Raw genomic sequence first — 23,283 nt, 5'->3', positions numbered from 1 at the left:
AAGTCCGTCCATTCCAAAAGTCCCCTCGGACTAGCACACAGACAGCCGGATAGTCAAAACTTCTTTCTTACGTACACACGATCAAACTATCCGGCGGACTTGGTCTCTGAACTCTGGTCCGCCGGACAATCCGCCAGTGTATGGGCTCCGGCTGACTTTTTTTTCCCAAAAGTACCCCTACCCATTCACCTGGTGAAAAAAAATGTAAATAAAACAGAACGCAAGGTTTTAAAATAATTTATTACACAGCTCCGAGGGTCTTCTTCCGTCTTGGGGGGTCTTCTCGCCAGACTCCTCTGCTATCGTCTGCTAGCTCTTTTACTAGTGGAGGAGCCCGGCTTTTTTCTTCGTCGCCGCTGTCGTCCGGGGGTCTTCTTCTGACTTCGGGGGTCTTGTCCCCCTCTTCAGGGGTCTTTTCCCCCTCTTTGATTCTTCTTGTGGGGCCTCCGCTTTCTTCCTTTAGCTCTTTTACTAGGGGTGGCCCGGTCTTCTGTCGACGCCGCCGCCTCTTCTTCCAACTTCGGGGGTCTTGTCCCCTTCTTCGGTTCTTCTTCCCAGGCCTCCACTCCTTCTTCCAGCTCTTTTACTAGCGGTGGCCCGGTCTTCTGTCGTCGTCATCACCGCCGCAACCTTCTCTTCTCTTCTCTTCTGACTTCCTTCACTAGTCCCGTCTACATGGAGCCACGTTCAAAATGAACGGACTTTCCTCCGTGTGTGGGAAGGTCCATTCATTTCAAAAGTCTGGTCATGTGTGTGCAGGTCCGCTCGTTCGGAAAGTCCGGCGGACGTCCGCTTCAAAGTCCGGCGGTTTGTCCGCCGGGCTAAGTCCACTGGATAGTCTGATTATGTGTACGCGGCATAAGTCCGCCGGACTTTTAGGAAAAAAAGTCCGCCGGAGCCCACACACGGGCGGATTGTCCGGCGGATGTTGGCTCCAACTTGTCTTGCATACACACGTTACACAAATGTTGGCCAACAATTACGAATATAGTGACATAAAAGACATACATGATATCTCCATTACGAACACTAGTTTTACAAGACCATGTGCCTCCGGCTTGTACTTGATTCCTAGCTTGCGTGAACTTTTGTGCGACGGACTTGTGTACACGCGATCGGAAAGTCTGACAACAACGTTTTGTTGGCGGAAAGTCTGACAACAAATGTTCAATGGAGCATTCACAGGGTCAGACTTTCAGTCAACACGCTCACATCCAACATTTGTTGTCGGAAAATCTGATCGTATGGACTGGACATTATTCTTTCAGGTCTTGTTATAGATTCCTAATTTGATTGGAGTGGGCTTTGATGAAACTATTTTAGTTCATTCAGGCTCTTGATTTTAATCCCCTCCAGTGTAGCCTCGGTTTGCGTTTGTCATTGTACTAGTGAAAGGTGGCCCTCTGTTCAGGTCTTTTGTTGACTACAATGAGTTTTCTTACAGAATTCACCAGTATTTGACTCCGTTTATATTTCCCTTTATCCTGATCACTTTCTTAGTGCTGTGGCACTAAGTTTTGTCAGATCAGGCCAAACAACGTTTTTACACATTTGCCAGGTTCCACATACAATATGGCAAACTACAAACGTGATATGATATGGCTTTCTTTTGTTCGCATTTTCATAAAGCCCAACTTTGTGCAGTATCTGGGTTATAATTGGTTTTTTTTCTGCACAATTTCTTTCACTGGAGCTGTGGTTCGCTACAGCTTCTTTAGAGTTACCATTAGACTCCTGGCTGCTTTACTTACAAATCCCCTCTGACCTGATCATTAGAGTTGTGCTACATTCTTTACATTAATTAATAACTGGTTTAAAGGATATCTAAATTGAAGAGAATGTACAAGCTGTACACTCACTACTTTACATTGTAGCAAAGTGTAATTTCTTCAGTGTTGTCACATGAAAAGATATAATAAAATATTTACAAAAATGTGAGTGAAATGTGATAAAAAAAGTTTCAAACATGCTAGTGCCATGTTTCTGACTTAGATATAACTTCTAACAAACTCTGGAGCTTTTTTGAACATCTTTATTTATTCTGAAATCTTGTGATATTTTACCACACGTGGACTCCATTCAACTACCTATGTGAAGGCAACTAACTTCATTTACCGGTATATGTTAAAACACAGAATTATGCCACGTACACACGATCAAACAAGCGGGTGGAAAAGTCCGGCAAACTCAAGTCCGCCAAACAATCCCCCCGTGTGTAGCCTCCGGCATACTTTTTTGACCCGAAAGTACAGCGGACTTAGAATGCCGTGTTGCACTCCAATCTTCGCGCCGGACTCGCATTTCGGCGGACAATCCGGCCATGTGTATGCCAGTCCGCCGTACTTTTGAAATGAGCGGACTTTTCCCGCCCGGAGAAAAGTCCGCTCATTTCGAGCGGGTCTCCAGGTAGGCGGGGCCCGCGAAGGAGACGTCGCTGGACCCGCCGCCTGGTATGGACTTAAAGGGGAACCCCAACGCCGAAAAAATCGGCGTGGGGGTCCCCCCCAAGTCCACAACAGACCCTTGTCTGAGCACGCTACCCGGCCGGAATCCGGGAGCCCCCTTTAATAAGGGGGCCCCCGGATACCGGCCCCCCACCCTATGTGAATGAGTATGGGGTACAATGTACCCCTACCCATTCACCTGTAAAATAAAGTACAAAAAAAACACAACACACAAGATAAAATAATTTATTGCACAGCTCCAGGGGTCTTCCGTCTTCGGGGGTCTTCTCGCCGGACTCCTCCGCTATCTTCTTGTAGCTCTTTTACTAGCGGAGGAGCCCGGCATTCTTCTTCATCGCCGTGGCCTCTTCTTCCGACTTCGGGGGTCTTGTCCCCCTCTTCGATTCTTCTGCCGCCGCCGCCGCCGCCTCCTTCCGTTCTTCTTCTTCTTCTTCTTCTTCTTCTTCTTCTCCAGGAGATGTTGACTCGACGATCTCTCCGGCCGCAATGCCAGGGACGCGCTGCGCTGCCACTTATATAGGGACAAGGGGCGGTGTCACATGGGTTGGTCACATGGGTTGATGTCACATGGCGACAGTCCCAGCATCCTCCGGGACTGTGACATCGTAAGGGGGCGGGGTCACCATGTGACACCAACCCATGTGACATAAACCCATGTGACACCGCCCCTTGTCCCTATATAAGTGGCAGCGCAGCGCGTCCCTGGCATTGCGGCCGGAGAGATCGTCGAGTCAACATCTCCTGGAGAAGAAGAAGAAAAAGAACGGAAGGAGGCGGCGGCGGCGACAGAAGACCAGGCCACCGCCTGTAAAAGAGCTATAAGAAGGCGCGGTGGCCCGGCAGAAGAACCGAAGAGGGGGACAAGACCTCACTAGTAAAAGAGCTACAAGAAGATAGCGGAGGAGTCCGGCGAGAAGACCCCCGAAGACGGAAGACCCCCGGAGCTGTGCAATAAATTATTTTATCTTGTGTGTTGTGGTTTTTTTTGTACTTTATTTTACAGGTGAATGGGTAGGGGTACATTGTACTCCATACTCATTCACATAGGGTGGGGGGCCGGTATCCGGGGGCCCCCTTATTAAAGGGGGCTCCCAGATTCCGATAAGCCCCCCGCCCGCAGACCCCGACAACCAACGGCCAGGGTTGTCGGGAAGAGGCCCTTGTCCTCATCAACATGGGGACAAGGTGCTTTGGGGTGGGGGGCCGCGCGGCCCCCCCTTCCCCAAGGCACCCCCCATGTTGAGGGCACGCGGCCTGGTACGGCTCAGGAGGGGGGCGCTCGCTCGCCCCCCTTTCCTAGCCGGCCGGGTAGCGTGCTCGGACAAGGGTCTGTTGTGGACTTGGGGGGGACCCCCACGCCGATTTTTTTCGGCGTTGTGGTTCCCCTTTAAGTCCATACCAGGCTGCGGGGCCAGCGACGTCTCCCTCGCGGGCCCCGCCTACCTGGAGACGCGCTCGAAATGAGCGGACTTTCCTCCGCGTGTGTGGGCGAGTCCGTTCATTTCAAAAGTAGGGCGGATAGTACGGCGGACTTAGTACGCCGTATTAGTCCGCTCAAAAAGTGCCGTGTGTGGGCAAGTAGCCCGTTCGGAAAGTCCGACGGACAGTCTGGCGGGAAGTCCGCCAGACTAAGTACATCGGACATACCGCTACGTGTGTACGCGGCTTTAGAATGCATATGCAGTTAAGACCGTTCTGTTTTTTTTAAATTTTCAAACCATTAGAAAAACATGCTTTTTTATTCATATAGCCTATTTTGTTTCCAGGAAAACTCATGTAACATTACAAAATATTGGAAAGAGCAAGGGGAATACATGCTATATAGCAATTATAAGTAACATTCCTATAGGTGTTTTGGTACATATTACCACTGTGAGAGCAAAATCAAAATATTCATTTTGTTAATTTTTATTTTTTAGGGTCTACCTGTGCAGTTTCTTCGCTGTCCCTCACAGCGCCTCTTAGATCGAATAATACGACGTTACACCGAAGTGTTTGATGCTTGCAGTGTATACATGACACACCTGACTGACAAGGATAAAATGAGACTCCTTTACACACTTTCTGTGAATGCTCATCCCATTGTCTTACAGGTAATTATTAGATGATCTTTTCTGGCAGAGTTGTATAAAAGTATTGCTCATAAACAAGTGGAAGTAGTTTTTGTAATATTAAACCCAATTCAGCCTTTTATTTTTCTTGGTTAGAGAATGAAAGTTGGCACCTAAATTCTATGGACAATGTCCCAATTTTTCCTGGCTTTCATTTTTGTAAATGTTTCCATTTGACCAGGGGTAGGCAACCTCAAAGTGTGGAGAGACCTACCTGAACAACATAGGAGAAGACAAAAATTACAGGGCATGCTGTCGCCTCCTCACACTTGATTGAAACCTCTAATTGTCATATTACCATGTTGCAATCACGTGCATTGCACAGAAATTATGGGTTTAAATCAGGTAGCGAGGAGGCGACATATTGCCTCCTCATCACCTGTCAAACACACGCTTTTCACAGGAGCAGCAGTGCCTGGAGTTTTCCAATGGAGTAGATGTGAACCACGCCAGTCCATTTGTGCAGTGACTGTAGTGTGACAGGAATAGATGTCAGCTAGTCCTGTGTCTTTCCGGGAGGAAGAGGATGGAAGGCAGCATGGAGCGCAGTGCCAAGGGGGGGCGTGTGACCAGGGGTAGGCAGGGGTAGGCATCACAACATGTATAAAAACAGAGACAAAAACGGTATACCTAATATATGCAAGTGTAAAATTAGGTAAGAATGTACACACTGATGTGTTAATGATATATATATATATTCTGCATTCAGTGTAGCCTATACAGTGCATTAGGTGGTGTATAGTTTTTTTATTTTTTTATTTTTTTTATTTTATTTATTTTTTTTTTTTTTTTTTTTCTTTGCCACTCAGTAGGATTCTTGTTATTAGTAATTTCTAATCAGTTTGACTCTCAGAATCCTAATCTTTGTTGTTAACATCATTGTGGCAATGTATCTTTTTCTTTTCACTATCTCTTTTTTTTTTTTTTTTAATCTTCTCGTTATACCTTATATCAGTTTAATGTTTATCCATTAAGAAGAGAAGACCATATACATTTTAAGAGAGAAAAAAAAAAAGAGAATAGAAAAAACAGTAAAACTATCATCTCCTAAATTATATTTGCCCTCATATAGTTGTTACCTTGTCCTAGTCATTTAATTTTTATTTAATTCAATTATACCACCCCCACCCTTCCCTCTTCTCTAATTATCTGTTAACCTTCCCTATCTCCACAGCTCTTCATTCCATTAATGCTTGTGTATAATGCTTCGTCTTTTTAAATATTCTCCATTTTTCCCATGTTCTACGGAATTGTGTCATTCTATCTTCCTCCATTTTTCTTAGATACTCCATATTATTTATATATTCAATTTTTTGAATCCATTCTCTTATCGGGGGGTCCTTTCACCTGTAACCAATTTTTTGGTATTATGGCTTTTGCAGCATTAAGTAGGACGGGTATTAATGAATTTCTTGTTCTTCTTTTGGATTGCTTACTCATCTTTTCCTCTACTCCCAAGAACAAACACTCCCCTGGGGATAAATGTATTTTTTGCCCTGTTATCTTCTCTATATATTCTATTATTTTACTCCAGTATTGGTTTATTACTGGGCATTCCCACCAGAAATGAAAAATTGATCCTGGTATACTACATTTTGGAGGGATCAATTTGATGTAATTTATCTGGTGTTAAGTGCCATCTCATTGAGCATTTGTAATTTACTTCAATTGATCTTATATCATATATGGAATCATATATCGAGTTAATCATTTGGGTCTCATCCACTCTATAGCCAAGATCTTTTTCCCATTTGACTATAGATGGGATATTTCCTTGGCCCTCTAGTTCAGAAAGGCCATCATATATCTGTGAGACACAATGCTTAACTGCTGATTTCCTTGTACATAGTTTTTCCATTAGTGTTAAACTACTTTCATTTCTTAATGGTTTTGGGATGGAATTCACAAAGTGCTGAATCTGCTGATATTCCCAATCTTTTAACCTTTGCCATTTATGCTTCATCATTAAATCGAGTTTTGGCATTAACTTCCCCTCCCTTATAATGTCTTTTAATAGTAAGTCCTTCATTTGTTTCCCTAATGGAGTGTCGTGTCCTGGTGTAAAAAAACTCGTGCCCTCTAAAGGGATTAGGGGTGAATTGTGTTGCCATTTGTTTTTACTTTGTATTGTGTCCCATTTTTTCAGTGTCGTTAGTGTGATTTCATGTGTCCTACTACTAATTACTCTAAATTTTGGTGGAATCCAAATATTTTTTTGTAATTGTGACCCCATCAATATCTCCTCCATTTTTACCCATTTCTTTTTAGTGGTTGAGTTTGACCATTCGACCAATCTCGATATAGTGATTGCTAAGTAATATCTGTGTATATCTGGTAGTGCCATTCCTCCCCGGTTTTTTTTCCTTGTTAATAAATTATATTTTATCCTAGGTTTTTTGTTTTGCCATATAAATTTTAAGAATAACGCTCTTATTATATTAAAAAAACAAATTGGTATTTTTATCGGAAGCATTTGCATTTTATATGTAATTTTTGGTAATACCACCATCTTCAACACATTAATTCTTCCCATCCAGGATATTGTTCCTTTGTTCATCTTTGTGAGTAACTCCTTGATTTCATTTATTAGCGGGATATAATTAGCTTGATATAACCCTTGAATTGACGTTGTTATTTTAATCCCTAAATATATTATTTCTTTTTTTTCCCATGTAAAAGGGAATTTATGCCGTGTCAATTCTTCTTCTTGCGAGTTTAAGCCGATATTCAGAATAACAGTTTTGATTGGATTTATTTTAAAATTAGAGAGGGCCCCGTAATCTCCTATCTCCTTTATCAGACCTGATAACGATGTTTGGGGGTTAGTCATATATAGGAGTATGTCGTCTGCATATGCCGCCACTTTATGTTCTTCCCCCCCCCCATTCTTATTCCTTCTATGACTGAATTAATTCGAATTTTTGCTAATAGGGGTTCCAGAGCTATCACATATAGTAAAGGCGAGAGGGGACACCCCTGTCTTGTAGCGTTATGCATATCAAAGGCAGACGACATACTCCCATTAACCCCCACTCTGGCTGATCGATACATATATAAGTTATTCACCCATTTCATCATTTTTGGCCCAAAGCCGTATGTCTGTAGTGTTTCCATGATAAAGCTCCAATCTACTCGATCGAAGGCTTTTTCAGCATTAATCGAAACCAATATCATTGGAGGTTTAGTTTCTCCATCCTTCCCCATTAGTAACAGCGTTCGAAGGCTGTTATCTCGTCCCTCCCTTCCTGGGACCAACCCTACTTGATCTCCATTAATCATTTCTGGGAGTAGTTTTTTTATCCTCGTTGCTAATACTTTTGCATATAATTTAGTGTCCGTGTTCAGCAACGCAATTGGTCGATAATTAGAGCAGATCGAAGGATCTTTACCGGGTTTTGGTATAAGGGTAATATTTGCTAGTAGTGATTCTTTTCTCATGGACTCATCCTCTACCAGTTTATTCCAAAATTTACATAGCTGGGGGACCAGTTGTTGTTTAAATTTTTTATAATATCTGATGGTAAAACCATCTGGTCCTGGGCTTTTCCCATTGGGCATATCCTTTATTGCGTTCTCTATTTCTTCTGGGGTGATCGGGTCTTCTAAGTTTCTGGCCATCTCTGGAGTTATTTTTGGTAGGTCTATTTCCTTCAGGTATTCCTGTATTTTGATTTTTCTAGTCTCCTTTTGACTTTCAGTCTCCCTGCTCCTAATTGAGTATAGGGCGCCATAGTATGTTTTAAACGCTTCTGCTATTTCTGATGTTCTATATTTTATTTTGCCTTTCGCGTTCTTAATCTTTTCTATGTAGTTAATAGCTTTTTTATCTCTTACCAATCTGGCCAAATGTTTCCCCGTCTTGTTTCCCCACATATATCTCTCTTTTGCTACATTTTTATAGATTTTACTTACTTCTTGCTCCATTCTATTTTTTAATTGGGTACGTTTATGTATTATTTCTTTATATATGTTTTTATCGAGATGAGACTTATGTTTTTGTTCTAATAAATATAGTTCTTCTTTTAAATCATTTTGCTGCTTTTCACTTTCTTTTTTTTTCCAGGACCCTATAGAGATTAATTTCCCCCTAATTAAAGCTTTATGGGCCTCCCAGAGTGTAGCCCTTGGGATCTCTTCCGAATTATTCAATAAAAAATATTGTTCAATTTCATTTTTAACGATATTTTCTGTTTCTACGTTTTCTAATAGGGACTCATTAAGTCTCCATATCCCTTTACTAAATTCTTTTCCTGGATCTTTTAATTTTATTATTGCCGGTGCATGATCTGAGAGGGTTATGGATCCTACTTTTGCTTCTAGTATGTTTTCTAATAATTCATGATCAACGAGTATGTAGTCCAATCTGACATACATGTCGTGTACTGTGGAATAATATGTGTAATCTTTTTTCCCTGTATTAAATATTCGCCACGTGTCCATTAATTGTTGCTGGGCCATCTTCTTTTTTAAGATTCCATGTTGTTTAATTTCATGTACCATACCCAGTGAAGTACTATCTATATACGGATCCATGGCAAAATTTAGATCCCCACCCAGGATTATATGACCCTGTTTATGTATATCTAATTTATTCAGGATTTTATTCAGATATTTTTTTGGGCCTTTATTGGGACAGTATATATTTACTAATGTATATCTATTTCTTTCTATACATCCTTTTACAAATAGAAACCTCCCCTGTGGATCTATTATTATTTCTTCCATTTTCCATTTGACTTTTTTAGAGATCCCAATTGCCACTCCCCTGGAGCCCCTTGTTGGGGTATCTGCGTAATACCACGTTGGATACTTCTGTGTGTTTAATCTAATACATAAATCTAGCGTCAGGTGCGTTTCTTGTAAAAACACGATATCCACCGAGTATCCCTCTATCTCCCTCAGTATATTATTTCTTTTTTTTGGAGAATTCATTCCTCTAACATTATATGTTGCTATTTTGATTTCTGACATTATACGTACTTAAAAAAAATTCTAACATTTTTTTCTAGGAGCTGTGGTTTCGTGTTAACAGATTTAACCCTCCCACCCTTCCCTTTACCCACCTCCCTCCTCCCCTTAACCCTCCCCGCTCTCCCCCCTCCCTGTCCCCCCACCAGATGTATAGTTGACCCATTGGTCCGGGACCTTTTATCTGGAACACCCTTGTTCCAATTATCCCTTGGCCCTAGGGTGGAATTCTGTTTAATGGTGCCATCACCCATCTCGCCTTCTATTGGCAAGGTGGTTATCACGCCCATTAGGGGCTCCACCACCCCCCACCTCCCCCCTCCGACCCCCCCAACCCAACCCCTCCCATCCCCCTCCCCCCCAACGAAGAGGGGGAGGGGAGGGGACCGGGCAGGAACAAAGAAGAAAAACGTCCCACCAGGCTAAAACTCCCACCTCCACTAATTTACATCTCTCTCTATCTCACTTCCCCCCCCCCCCTCCCCAGGCACCGAGGGGCGGGACCAGTTTTCGTCCTCCCCCCATCGTACATTTCTCTTCAGAGTTTCCTGTGAGAAATCTTGGAATATTTGAATGTCTTTTCCTTCGTATCTTAAAGGTGCTTTTAATCTTATATTCTTCCATATTTGATATTTTTCCTCTTCATTTTGGAATCGCACTATGATATCCCGTGGCATTTCTTGTGGGAAACCCTTAGGTTTCCTTATTCTATGCGCCCTCACTATTTTTATCTCATTAGTTATTTCTTTATTCATTAAGGGATTACAGATCTTCATAATTATTTCTGTCAGATCCTCACGTTGTTGTGCGTCTGGCACCCCACGTATTCTAAGGTTTTTCCTTCTATGTCTATTTTCTTGTTCTTCGATCTTGTATGCTTGATCTTTTTGTGTTATTTTTAGGTTTTGTATTTCTGCTTCCAGGTTCTTTATTATCTTCGTTTCTTTTTCCACTGTTTTTTCCACCTCTTCTACCCTTTCAAGTATGTGACCAAGGTTTTTGTGTAATCTTTCCATTTCAGCTTTCATGGTATTTTCCAGAGCTGCAAACATGGAGATCATCTCATCTTTAGTGGGCAAAACCTGGATGTTATCCTGCTGTATCTGTTGAATTATTAAGGGTTCAACCATACAATCTGATTCAGTTGTTAATCTTGGTCCTTCTTCTAGTGGGACATCAGCCAATATTTCTAGATCCTGTACGGAGCTTTTTAGCGCTTGATGTTTTCTTTTCTCTTTTTTGTTCTTTTCTCTTTCCCCTTTGTCACTGGTTTCTGTCTGTTGAGTTTTTGTGTATTGCAATTGAGCTTTTTCTACTTGCTGCTTCTCTATGGCTGCCGTCTGTGTAACGTATTTATTCATTGCACCTGGACTGGCTACTAAGCTCCGGCGTGGGGATTTTGGGGTGGCCCCTGCTTTTGCTGATTTTCCCTTCATCTTGCTCAGCAATAGTTGAACACCTTTTATTGCTATTATTATGTGTTCCTCTTCCCTTTTCTCTCTCCCCCTTTTTTTTTTTTTTTTTTAATTTATTTATTGTCCTGGGGTATCGACAGCCTCCCGTGACTGCTGAGAAATAGTTTTATCACTATATTTACGAATTGTCTTGGCACTGATGTTACACCACAGAAATTGTATGTTCCGGCTTATGTATTGACCCTTACAAGTAAATTTTCCAAGCATTCCCCTGTTTAACGGATATTATGATACAGTATATTTTTTACTTTTTTTATAATTTTTCCGTCCATTTACCATTTACCGTTTACTTTGTAGTGAGGTTTATCTTGTTGTTATAGTTATATGATATATTTAGCCTTCAAATATTCAACATTTTCTTTCAGATTCATCCCCCCTTTTTTTTTTTACTGACCTTCATTAGATTTCTGCCTTTTTGTCAGTACAATACAATACGATACCTTCCTGAGTCCTGGGAGCTATATCTTGCTTTGTCCAGTAGGTGGCGTCCGGAACTCACAGCAGGCTTTCCGAGGGTTAGCGAAGTATACCGAAGTTTTCCAAAGCGCAGCCCTGCACTGCCTGCTGATCCAGTAGACCGGTCACGCCGGCACACATCCGTACACCCGCTGGAGCCCCACGGACCCCATTAAAGGTCCAAATCGTCACCCGGAGTGCTGATGCTTATCCCGGACCGGGGGGGAGAGACAGAGGGGGAAGGTAGGAGGATAGGTGGGGGGAAAATCCTTGTTTTCCGAGGGGGATAGGATCGAGTCAAGGAGGCCGACAGGGGGGGATTAGCAGGGAGCCGCACTCAGCGGCATTCTCCGAACGGTGGGGGCCATGGAGCACACCAGGACGCTAGGTGCTGACACGCACCATCACAGACTCCTCCCCCGGAAACAGCCCCTGTGGTGTATAGTTTATAATACACTTCAGGTGGTGTACACAGTATATAATACTGTGCAGCCAGTGTACAGTTTCTAATACACTTCTGGTGGTGTACACAGTATATAATACAGTGCAGCCATTGTACAGATTTGAATACAGTGCATTCGGTGTACAGTGTGTATAGTTTCTAATACACTTCAGGTGGTGTACACAGTATATAATACAGTTCAGCCGGTGTACAGTTTCAAATACAGTGCAGGAGGTGTACACAGTGTATAATACAGCATGTACAGTTGCTAATACATTTCAGGTGGTGTATTTTTATATATATATATATATATATATATATATATATATATATACTCTGCATTATGTGTAGCCTATATATAGAGTGCATTCAGTGTGGTACTGTTTCTAATACACTTCAGGCGGTGTACACAGCATATAATACAGTCAAGTACAGTGTTACAAAAAAAAATGTCCGGAAGGCCATCAAGGAGAGGCAGACGCTCACAGGCCATTAAAAGAGGGCAAGGAGCCTCTGTGTCTACAGTCAACAATGGTGGTCGTAGACATGGTAGGAGGCCTTGGGGCACGCTTGTCCTTTTTTTCTGCTGCTGGCCATCCACAGAGTTGGTGAAGTGGATAACCAAGCCATCCTCATCTTACTCATCCTCTGTCAACCAGGTTCAGAGTAGTTTGCCTTCCAATGCAGCTGCCAAAGCGGCCTATTCCACCGGCTCCTTGTTCACAGTTACTCCTTCCGTAAGCCCCACCATCATACATGAAGGAGTCACCAGAATTATTCGACAGTAGTGTCGGTTACATGCTGCTGGAGAATGCGCAGAAATTTGAAGGTGCCAATGTTGGTTCCTAGGTTGAGGAAGGGAGTAATGTGAGCATAGAGAGAGGGGGAGCCATAGAAGGACAGGAAACTGGCATTTATGTTCCCTCAGCTACAGCATACTGCCAAGTTTGCTCCAGTAATGAGGAGGGAGGGGATAATGAGGTCACTGCCTGTACTTGGGTTCCTGGGAGAAGAGAGGAGGAAAGTGAGGAGGAGGCACAACTCCAATGAAGCATGATGTCCTCCAGGGAGCAGCTTAAGGGCAGCCACCCTATTGCATCACACCACAGAGCTCCACAGGTGCAGGGCGCTGCTGACTCTCTGCTGACTTTTTTAAAAGTTCCTTGGTGTTGGCCTTTTTCGACACGTGTGCAGCAGATCACACCATTGCTGTTTGCAACCTGAAAGGCCCAATTTTTCTGCTCCTGCTACCTTCATTGATTCCGCCAGAGAGAATATCTAAATTATAAATCCAGAATGTTTCTCTCGCACAAAGCTTTTTGAAACGTTCTGCAGCTGGGAGAGAGTTGGAAATTTGCTTGATCACCCAAACTTGCAGACCTGTTGTGGACTGTTGGTGGGCCTGAAAGAAATGTCTGGGCACACTATGCGGGTCGGTGCCACTTTCAATCGATCTTCTATGTTCTCCAAATCTGGTCCTAGACTCTTATAGTGCAGCCCATGAACAACAAAATCTGAAGAACAATTATAAAAGTCCTTCAATTCATAGGTAGTTCCTTTAGTGGTGAAGGACTTTTGGCCGTGTTTGACATATTTACACATTTTGCATAAAGGCTTGCGATACTGGAACATCCTAACCAGTGGTATGAGGACAGGAAGGTTACATCTAGATCTAATTTTGCTAGGAGCTATTTTAGTTTTCAAATTAGGTGCTCTACAGTATGTAGTCCTCGGTATGTCTGGAATGAAAGGTTTCAGGAGTGGATTCTGCAATAGGATACACCAATGTTTGGCCAAAATGTTTTCCATTTTTTTTTTATTAAAATGGAAGGTAGTGGTGAACCGAACAATATAATTATCTGGTTTACGGGATACTTTCAGAGGTTTACCTTTAAGATAGTGTTGAAATGCTTGGTCAATGTGGGCTTCAGGGTAATCTTTATCTCTAAACTTCTTTTTTAGTAGGATGCTTTGGTCGATGTAGTCGCTCTCTCTCGTCCAGTTCTGTCGTAGTCGACAAAACTGACCCTTCGGAATATTGTCAATCCATTTCGGAAGATAATGCAGATATGAATTACCTGCACTGGGTTTTATATAGTTTTAAGAGACAATAGTGGAGGTGACCTCACCATGACCCAATTCCAGGTCAAGAAAAGGGATTGGTGTTTTGCAGTAGTACACGAATTGGTCACATTGACTGAGCCATCCCAAATTATGATAATGTCGTCTATGTAATGACCAAAAAATACAATATTGCGTGCAAATGGGTTATTTTGGAGAATATATGAGTTCTCCCAGAAAGCCATTGCTAGGTTGGCATAAGAGGGCACAAAATTTTCCCCCATAGCAGTTCCTTGTGTGTTGATGAGAGACAAGGGAATGTGGGCAGGGGATTATTGGAATCTGGAAGCCCCCTTTAACAAGGTGGGGCCCCCAGATCCCAGATGTAAATGGGTGGGGGTACAGAGTCTGGCTCAAGGGACAGCGCTTGAACCTGCGTAGCACTGTGCTACCTTCCACCTGGATCGGCCATGAATGTAATGAGGGTGGCCTCCAAGCTGCAGCCGAACGATCAGATGTGGCTGGCAGCCAATGCTCCCGCACCCGCTTGTGATGACTCTCTCTTCCTGTAGCACAGGCAGCAACCCAGCCGCAGCACAATCTAGCACCGAGTCACTGCTTTCAGAATCCAGGACGTGGTCCCAAGAGAGTGATTCCGCCCCAACACGGGCTTTTTATTACCAGCATTCTGTTCTCTTCTCCAGCCTGCTGGTACTTGTAGTCCATAACAATCTGACGGGAATGCAAACCCTAGTTCTTTGGACTACATGTCCCAAGATGCTTTGCTCCACTCTTAGTTCTCATTCACTCTGCTTTCAGGATGTGATGACATGTGATGTGAGTCCTGGCTGAGCAATAGGAGAGAACAGTCTCGCTGTAGCAAGTACTGCAAAATGTCTCCTGACAATACAGGCAGTATTAGCCAGCTCCTGGCTACATCTTTGTAAAGTGCTGTGGAAACTGTTGGCACTATAGAACTCATGTATTATAATAATAATAATAGTAATAATAATATAAATAAATAATAATAATGTGACTCTTCCTGTCCATCCATTCCATAACCCACTCCCAACTATCTAGACAATACAAAGCCCACTTTGTATTATTGGGGTACAATATGTGTCAGCAAAATCAATAATTATGTACGAGTGCCTCCTCCAATTATAAGATGATGCTTTATAGCTCCTGTTTGAATGTTGCAGAAAATCCCTTAGAAAGGATTCTATGGTGAATTATATTCCAGAGCTAGTTAGAATCTAATGTTATACAAAGTGTGCCAAAAGACCTTCACCTGGATATACAAAAAGATCCAAACCACATGTGGACACTGTTGCCCTTGTGTGGCCAACACTGTTTTGATCGTGATGTGAGATCAACCCAGCTGAGGGTGATGCAATAGGCCACTGCATGTGGTTAGTAGCCTATGAAGACCATAAGAGTATCCTATGTGGGATCAGTCCTTACGTATCCAGCTTGAAATGACAGTGAAGTGATGGCTTATATGGTAAGCGTAAAATACAAATACAACTGGAAAACACCCAGGGAGGGATCTTACATACCTTCCAACAGCCCCGAATTGGGCGGGAGTTTCCTGCATTTCAATCTTTGTCCCACGGTCCCAGTGTACAGGGACTTTTCCCTGACAGCCTAGCAGGATATGCAACCATGTGACAATCCATACAGTGCAGCCAGGGAGTGGTAAGCAAGCCAAGGGCATATGGCTGCAGTGGGAGGGAGAGTGAGTGTAGCTATCAAATTAAAGCTCTGAAATCAGGGATGGGCAGGGACGATGTGCAGGCTACTTTGTCCCCTGCATAGATAAAACAGCCAGCGTTTATACACTGCTGGCCAGGGAAGAAGGTAGCAAGGGGCATGATCAGTTGTAACTACTATATGTGCACCCACACAGGTTTATTATACACTGCTGTGGGTGCACCGACAGTAATTACAATTGGTTCTGCCCCCTGCCACCTTCTTTCTTGGCCAATGTATAAACAGCAGCTGTTTTCTTTATGCATGGGGTAAAGGGGTGGAGCTCCGCATATCAGCCCCACCCATTCCCGACATCAGAGCTTAGATTTGACAACTGCACTCGCTCTTATTGCGGCTGTATGCCTGCCGGCTTTCCCACCAGTCCCTGGCTGTGCTGGATGAATGTTTACACTGCTGCATGTCCTGCTAGGCTGCACTCATTTATTGTCCATCTGATGCCGCCATTCTTGCCTCGGCTCCTGTATGCTGGTAATCAAGATTTTAGAAGATAAGTGTGCTATGTTTAATTAATTGGTGTCTTTGCAGTTTAACTAATTCCTGAACCTAGCACTCTGTATAACACACTCCTGAACCTTGCACTCTGTACAACGCACTCCTGAACCTTGCACTCTTTACAACGCACTCCTGAACCTTGCACTCTTTACAACGCACTCCTGAACCTTGCACTCTGTACATATTGCATTACTGAACCTTGCACTCAGAACAAAATGCACTCTTGAACCTTGCTCCTTGTACCTGAACCTTGCACTCTGTATGAAATGCAACCCTTGCACCTTGTACGTAACGCATTATTAAACCTTGCACTCTGTATGAAATGCACCCCTGAACCTTGCACCTTGTATGCAACGCATTCCTGAACCTTGCACCTTGTACATAACACATTCCTTAACCTTGCACCTTGTACGTAACACATTCCTGAACTAGCTATGTACGAAGCGCACTCCTCAATCCTTCCACACTTAGCATAATGCACTCTTCCACAGCTTGTGCAAAATCATTTGTAATGGAAGCTTTTTATTCTTTTTTTTGTTTTAATGATTGTACTGGGGTTTGTGTCCTTGAGACTCCAGCTTGTGGCACAGCAATCAAATCTTTTTTCACAAGGAAGCATTTTTTTTTTTAAATAACACCCCTTCAGCCCCTCCCACCCTAAGCATTTGGACACACCCATTTTGCTATGCTATGCACACCACAGTTCACTTCCTCCCTCGAATGTCCCTCATTCTGAAGTTTAAAAGTTGGGAGGTATGCTCTTATGGTACATTAGCAAGCGTCTGCTGTCTTCCCTTAATTGGCAAATGAATCACATTTGAAACTTCTCCAATGGTGCGATATGTGGTTTATCATTGCCCAGTGTGGGAGCCATCAGTATGATTTGAAAATAAACCAAAAGCCATTCAACACTCAACAAAAGTGTCCTTAGCCATCCATGTGGATCTTGAAAAGTCCAAGCTGTATTTGTGGTAGTAAAGGTGTATCAGTCCATATCCAGGATAACAGCAATCCCCTAAACTGGTTGTAAACCCTTACAAACCACTTTGACCTACAGGTAAATCTAGATTAAGGCTTACCTGTAGGTCCAAGAAATATCTCCTAAACCTACACGGTTTAGGAGATATTTGCCAAAATACAGGCACCGCTGTCTACGGTGCATGCGCCGTAGACAGCGGCGTGCAGGCGCACTGAGCGCGCCACTGTCAACGGCGATATGCCACGAGTGGCGGCTCCCGTGCGCATGTGCAGGAGTGACGTCATCGCGGATTCGTTGAATGACAGCGCCGGAGCAGCGAGACCCACCGAGAAGATGGATGCTCCAGACTACAGGGGACAGTGGTGACTTCGCTGGCTCCTGTGTCAGGTAAGTGACACATTATGGGCTACTATGCGATGCATAGTAGTCCATTATGCTTTACCTTTGCAGGAAATCAAAGAGGAAGTAAACTCATCAGGGTTTACTTCCTCTTTAAAGGAATGGAGAAGGTAGAAGAGGAGGTGTCCCAAAAGCTGGCTGCATGGGACCAAGCTGGAAGCCTGACCTGTTTCGCTGGACACACCAGCTGCTTCAGAGGCAACTGTCACCTTTCCATGTGAGGGATGTCTTTAAATAGTCCTAACATAATTTCCTTAATTTACGGTAAGTTCTTATAATTCCTTCCCCCTTTTTTTCTTCCCTTCCCCCAGCAGAGTTATTGTGTTTTCCTGAGGGGGGGGGGGGATAAGGGGAGCTGTTCCAATAATTGAATGCCCAAAAATACAAAATGCTGGTTGTACCGATGAATTGACTTATGGGCAATCATCCTGCCCATAGATGGTTTGAATCTCAGCTGGCCCCTGCTAAATCATCTATTGCCAGCAATACAAGTCCTGTCTACTGTACTGATAATTCGATTTTAGATAAAAGATAATTACCAGGTAAGTCAAAAAAACTCATTTTAAAGTTTTCAGGGTTCACACCAGCAGAGTGCGCTAGGGCATGGCTGCTGATATATGATACAAAGGCAGCGGTGTCAATGTGCATCCCACTGTAACCTTTTGTTGTTAAATCTTTATTGAACTGTCACTTTGTGACATTTCATTCAGTTCTGTTAGCTACAGGAGGTAGATTGTGTCACACTATGCTGCACTAAAAAACAAACATTTTTTTCAGTGCGTATCATCAAAGCGTGGGGTTGTAATCTGTCACTATAGGGAACAAGGTTTTTTGCTTTGTCTATACATTGAGACTGCATTGGGCAAGGTTGACCAGCACAGCCCAATGCATCTGGTCTGAACAAGCGCTTGTTAACATTGCCAACACTTTGATATTGAAACTAAATAAAAATGTACACATTAAAGTGTATGTAAACCCTCACCCTATAAAACAACCCATTCAGTTTAAATAAAAATTAAAGGAAAAACATGTTTATAGATATAAAAACCCTTATCAATGCCTCCTCCCCCCTTTTTTTATACGTGATCACATCCCCCCTGTTCTCAGCTGCATAAGGAGCTCAGGGAGGAGACACAGCGGTTTACTGGTTATCCCAGTGAATGGCTTGCAGGGGGGAGGCACCTGTCAGGCCAAGTCCGATCATTGTCGCTGTTGTCTCATACCTAATCGTCAATTTTTGATAGGAAAGCAGGGGGACTGGCAGGAACATGAGGTATTTCACAAATACATGGTACAGCAGGCATATATCAGGAATATAAAATGTTGGACTTACATATTCTTTAACCTTTTGTTCCTTAAATATTATCCTTAGAATATTTTATTATTGTTGTTTTAGATTTTTCCTGGTGCAGAGGGATGGCCTTTCCCAAAGTACTTAGGTTCGTGTGGGCGCCTGTTCGTGAGCACAAGTTCCCATCCACTAATTTCCTTCAACAACTCGGCTCCTGAAATAGCAGCAGACCTGGTATACCAACTTCTTCAAACCATACACCATTTGAGCAACAATGACTTGAATTACTTCTTTTATTTTACACAAATTGATGGAAGCACATTTGGAACATTTAGTGACGGGCGTTTATTTGTTAGAGATACCAGCAGTCTTGGCATCATCGACTTGCAAAAAGGTAAAAAACAAAAAAACAACTTAGCGATCTATATACTAACTATACTATTTACTATAAAGTACATTTATGCAGGTATAGAAAATACATGTTGACCTTGCCTGAGTTCAAGTGTCCTTGTAACATAGTTTTGCACTAAACTAGAATTTTATACAATGTTATCAGATTTTCAGGCTATCTGTAAACTAAACTACCCCTTGTTCCTATGTAAAAGGGATGTGTAGAGGGGAGGTGTTTGTAGTCCAAATCAGGAGAGCAACCTAGGCTGACAACATCCTCCATGGATAAAGCACGGTGAGTGAGTGTTTCCACCATAGGAAGGATAACCAGGTAAAAATAAAAGGGGGGAAAAAGCCTTAAAAAAAAAAAAAAATTCAGCCACCACATCTAAAGACATATTACCTTTGTCATTTTCAGTTTGAATATGCTTTTAAGTGTTTATTCAGAGCCTGAGGAAATATATAAAAACTATAGTTTTCTTTCGAGAAACATGGAGGCTGCCATTGTTGACCTTTCACTCAGAAAAATTCTAGCTACTTTAACATGCTGTCCCCCTCTTGCTTCACTAATTTGAGCCACTGATCCAGAAAAAGTATGCAGATAATGGCTTTTGGCTTTTCTGAACTGCATAATTGCTCTGTGATAGGGATTCAGATTATAAGAACCCTTCAGAAACCACAGAATATTTGTTTCTAAAAAAGGACTTTCTATGTGCTACAGTGATAAGACAATACATTAAAGTGGCTGTAAACCTCAGTCATGGAATCTGAGCAAAGCACATATACTGTATATCTAGTATTTAATTATCTCTCTCCAAAGCTCTAAGTCTGGTTTCGCTCTGGTGCTTCATTCTTCTGTTATCAGCAGCAGAGAACATAACATACCCAAAAATTGCGTTAATGCAGTGTACACACGACCGGACTTTCCGGCAGACTACGTCCGACAGTCTTCACGATGGACTGTATTTTCGAACGAAAGGACTTGCCCACACACGAATGGACTAAGTCTGTTTGAAAGTCCATTCATTTTGAACGTGATGACGTAAGATGGGACTAAACAAGGGAGTTCAACAGCCAGTAGTCAATAGCTTCCCTTGCGTCGTGTTTGGACAGTCGGACTAGCATATAGACGAATGGTTTTCCCGATAGGAATTGAGTCCGTCGGACAGATTTGAAACATGTTCTATTTCTAGGTCCGTCAGATTTTTTAAATGAAAAATTATCGGATTAGCCCACACACGATCGGAATGTCCGATGGGCTGATTTCGTCTGACCTAGTCTGCCGGAAAGTCTGGTTGTGTGCACACGGCATAAGGCCGAACAGTTTAGAAAGCTCTGTGAGGTAGGAAACTTATTGGATATTCTCTCTCAAAACATTCCTATCATTAGGGTTAAATGAAGAAATAGAAATCAATAGTTATCTAAAGTGTTTTCCTTATCCTTTTATGAGTCAGTTACACAGGCTCCTTTATTGTGCAGTGATAATTTTTTCATTTCATATACCTCAAATTTGCAATCAATATTTATTATTCCCTTATGTACTGTGCTTTTATTTTACTAATTTCTGTTGCCCCTTAAACCCAGTGAGCCCTTCCTATATGTGCCCAAGTACAGAGTATTTATGGTTCATTCATTTATTAATTTTCAAGCTTATTTTAACTTTTTTTATCCTTTAATTTATTTAAAATTTCACAAACAATTTTTTTCATTGAAGATATGCTGCTTTAGTTATATGTATAGCCTTTCTTTTCTCTGTATTTAATTTCCTGCCTGGGATATTGTATATCATGCTTTTTTATGCATAAAGTTTTTGTTATTCGTCCTTGTTCCGGTCCGAGCTGATCCACAACATATATACAGTGCCTTAAAAAATTATTCATACCCCTTGAAATTTTCCACATTTTGTCATGGTTCAACTAAAAATGTAAATGTATTTTATTGGGATTTTATGTTATAGACCAACACAAAGTGGCACATAATTGTGAAGGTTTTCAAATTTATTTACAAATATATGAAAAGTGTGGCATGCATTTTTACTCAGCCTCCTTGAGTCAATACTTTGTAGAACCACCTTTTGCTGCATTTACAGCTGTAAATCTAGGCTGTGACATTTTTAGCAAAATAGCTCAAGCTCTGTCAGATTGGATGGAGAGCATCTGTGAACAGCAATTTTCAAGTTTTGCCACAGATTCTCAATTGGATTTCGGTCTGGGCTTTGACTGGGTCATTCTAACACATACCTATTCTTAGATCTAAACCATTGCATTGTAGCTCTGGCTGTATGTTTAGGGTCATTGCCCTGCCTGAAGGTGAACCTCCTCCCCAGTCTCAAGTCTTTCGCAGACTCTTACCATTTTTCTTCTAAGATTGCCATGTATTTGGCTCCAATCATCTTCCCATCAACTCTGACCAGCTTCCCTGTCCCTGCTGAAGAAAAGCATCACCACAACATGATGGTGCCACCATCATGTTTCACAGTGGGGATGGTGTGTTCAGGATGATGGGCACTGTTAGGTTTCCGCCACACATAGCATTTTGCTTTCAGGCCAAAAAGTTAAATTTTGGTCTCATCTAGTCTGATCAGATCACCTTTTTCCACATGTTTGTTGTGTCCCCCACATGGCTTCTCGTAATCTTCAAACTGGACTTCTTATGGCTTTCTTTCAACAATGGCTTTCTTCTTGCCACTCTTCCATAAAGGCTAGATTTGTGGAGTGCACAACTAATAGTTTTCCTGTGGACAGATTCTCCAACGTGAGCTGTGGATCTCTGCAGCTCCTCCAAAGTTACCATTGCCTCTTGGCTGCTTCTCTGATTAATCCTCTCCTTGATGGACTTGCCAGTTTTGGTGGATGACCATGTCTTGGTAGGTTTGCAGTTGTGTCGTACTCTTTCCCTTTTTGGATAATGGATTGAACAGTGCTCCGTGAGATGTTCAAAGCTTGGGATATTTTTTTATAACCTTTATAACCTTATAACACTGCTTTACACGTTTCCAGATCTTTATCCCTGACCTGTCAGATGTTTTCCTTGGCCTTCATGATGCTGTTGGTTCACTAAGGTTCTCTAAAAAAACCCTGAGAATAAATTACACACAGGTGGACTCTACTAATTAGGTGACTTCTGAAGGGAATTGGGTCCCGTAGATTTTAGTTAGGGGTATCAGAATAAAGGGGGCTGAATACAAATGCACACCACTCTTTTGACATATTTATTTGTAAAAAAAAATTGAAAAACATTTATCATTTTCCTTCCACTGCGCAATTATGTGCCACTTTGTGTTGGTCTATCACATAAAATCCCAATAAAATACAATATCAGTATCTCACAAAAGTCAGTACACCCCTCACATTTTTGTAAATATTTTATTATATCTTTTCATGTGACAACACTGAAGAAATTACACTTTGCTACAATGTAAAGTAGTGAGTGAACAGATTGTATAACTGTGTACATTTTCTGTCCCCTCAAAATAACGCGACACACAGCCATTAATATCTAAACCATAAATAAGGGGAGAGATGGCACCCTCTAAGTGCAGTAAGAAATGATTCAAATTTATTAAAACGGTTTAAAAACACTCACATTGGGTTAGTGGTGTAAAGGCACATCATAAATAAAATGTTTCATCCGTCCATAGGCACGACTCGTGGGGCTGCAGTACAGGGTTCACAGCGTTTTCCTTTCAGCCGATGTTCGGTGGCTTAGTCCATTCCTGTGGATGATTTTCAGGATGGTCGGAGAGGTGCTGGTCACTGTAGTGCCCTGGGTAGTGTCTTTCAGAGAGTCTGTGTCATCAAGCGTCGGGCTGAGGTAGGCGGCGCTTCGGCGCATGCATGCTCCTTCATCAGGCTTTGGTAATGGCTTTGACAGTGGCCATGTTGGTAGAGGCCCCTTTAAATACAGAATGGTGGGGGGGGAGGAGAAGGAGAGGGGGGGCGGTACCGGGAGATTGGGCAGTGGGTAGAGAGCGAGGAGTGT

General features: G+C 42.4%; 1 protein-coding gene across 1 annotated transcript in view; it reads left to right on the top strand.

Moving 5' to 3' along the window:
* The window catches only part of DIPK2B (divergent protein kinase domain 2B), a 154,667-nt gene that overhangs the window by 120,378 nt on the left and 11,006 nt on the right, over positions 1-23,283 (top strand). The window contains exons 3-4 of the mRNA XM_077480930.1: positions 4,385-4,558; positions 19,018-19,306. Of these exons, the coding sequence (XP_077337056.1) occupies positions 4,385-4,558; positions 19,018-19,306 (463 nt within the window). The remainder of the gene's footprint in view (positions 1-4,384; positions 4,559-19,017; positions 19,307-23,283) is intronic.

This window comes from Lithobates pipiens, unplaced genomic scaffold (assembly GCF_037356315.1).
Source record: "Lithobates pipiens isolate NorthernLeopardFrog02 unplaced genomic scaffold, aLitPip1_a1.2 Scaffold_16, whole genome shotgun sequence".
Classification (NCBI taxonomy): Eukaryota; Metazoa; Chordata; class Amphibia; order Anura; family Ranidae; genus Lithobates; species Lithobates pipiens.
The sequence above is the reverse complement of the archived record's forward strand: the minus strand, read 5'-3'. Positions and strand labels throughout refer to the sequence as shown.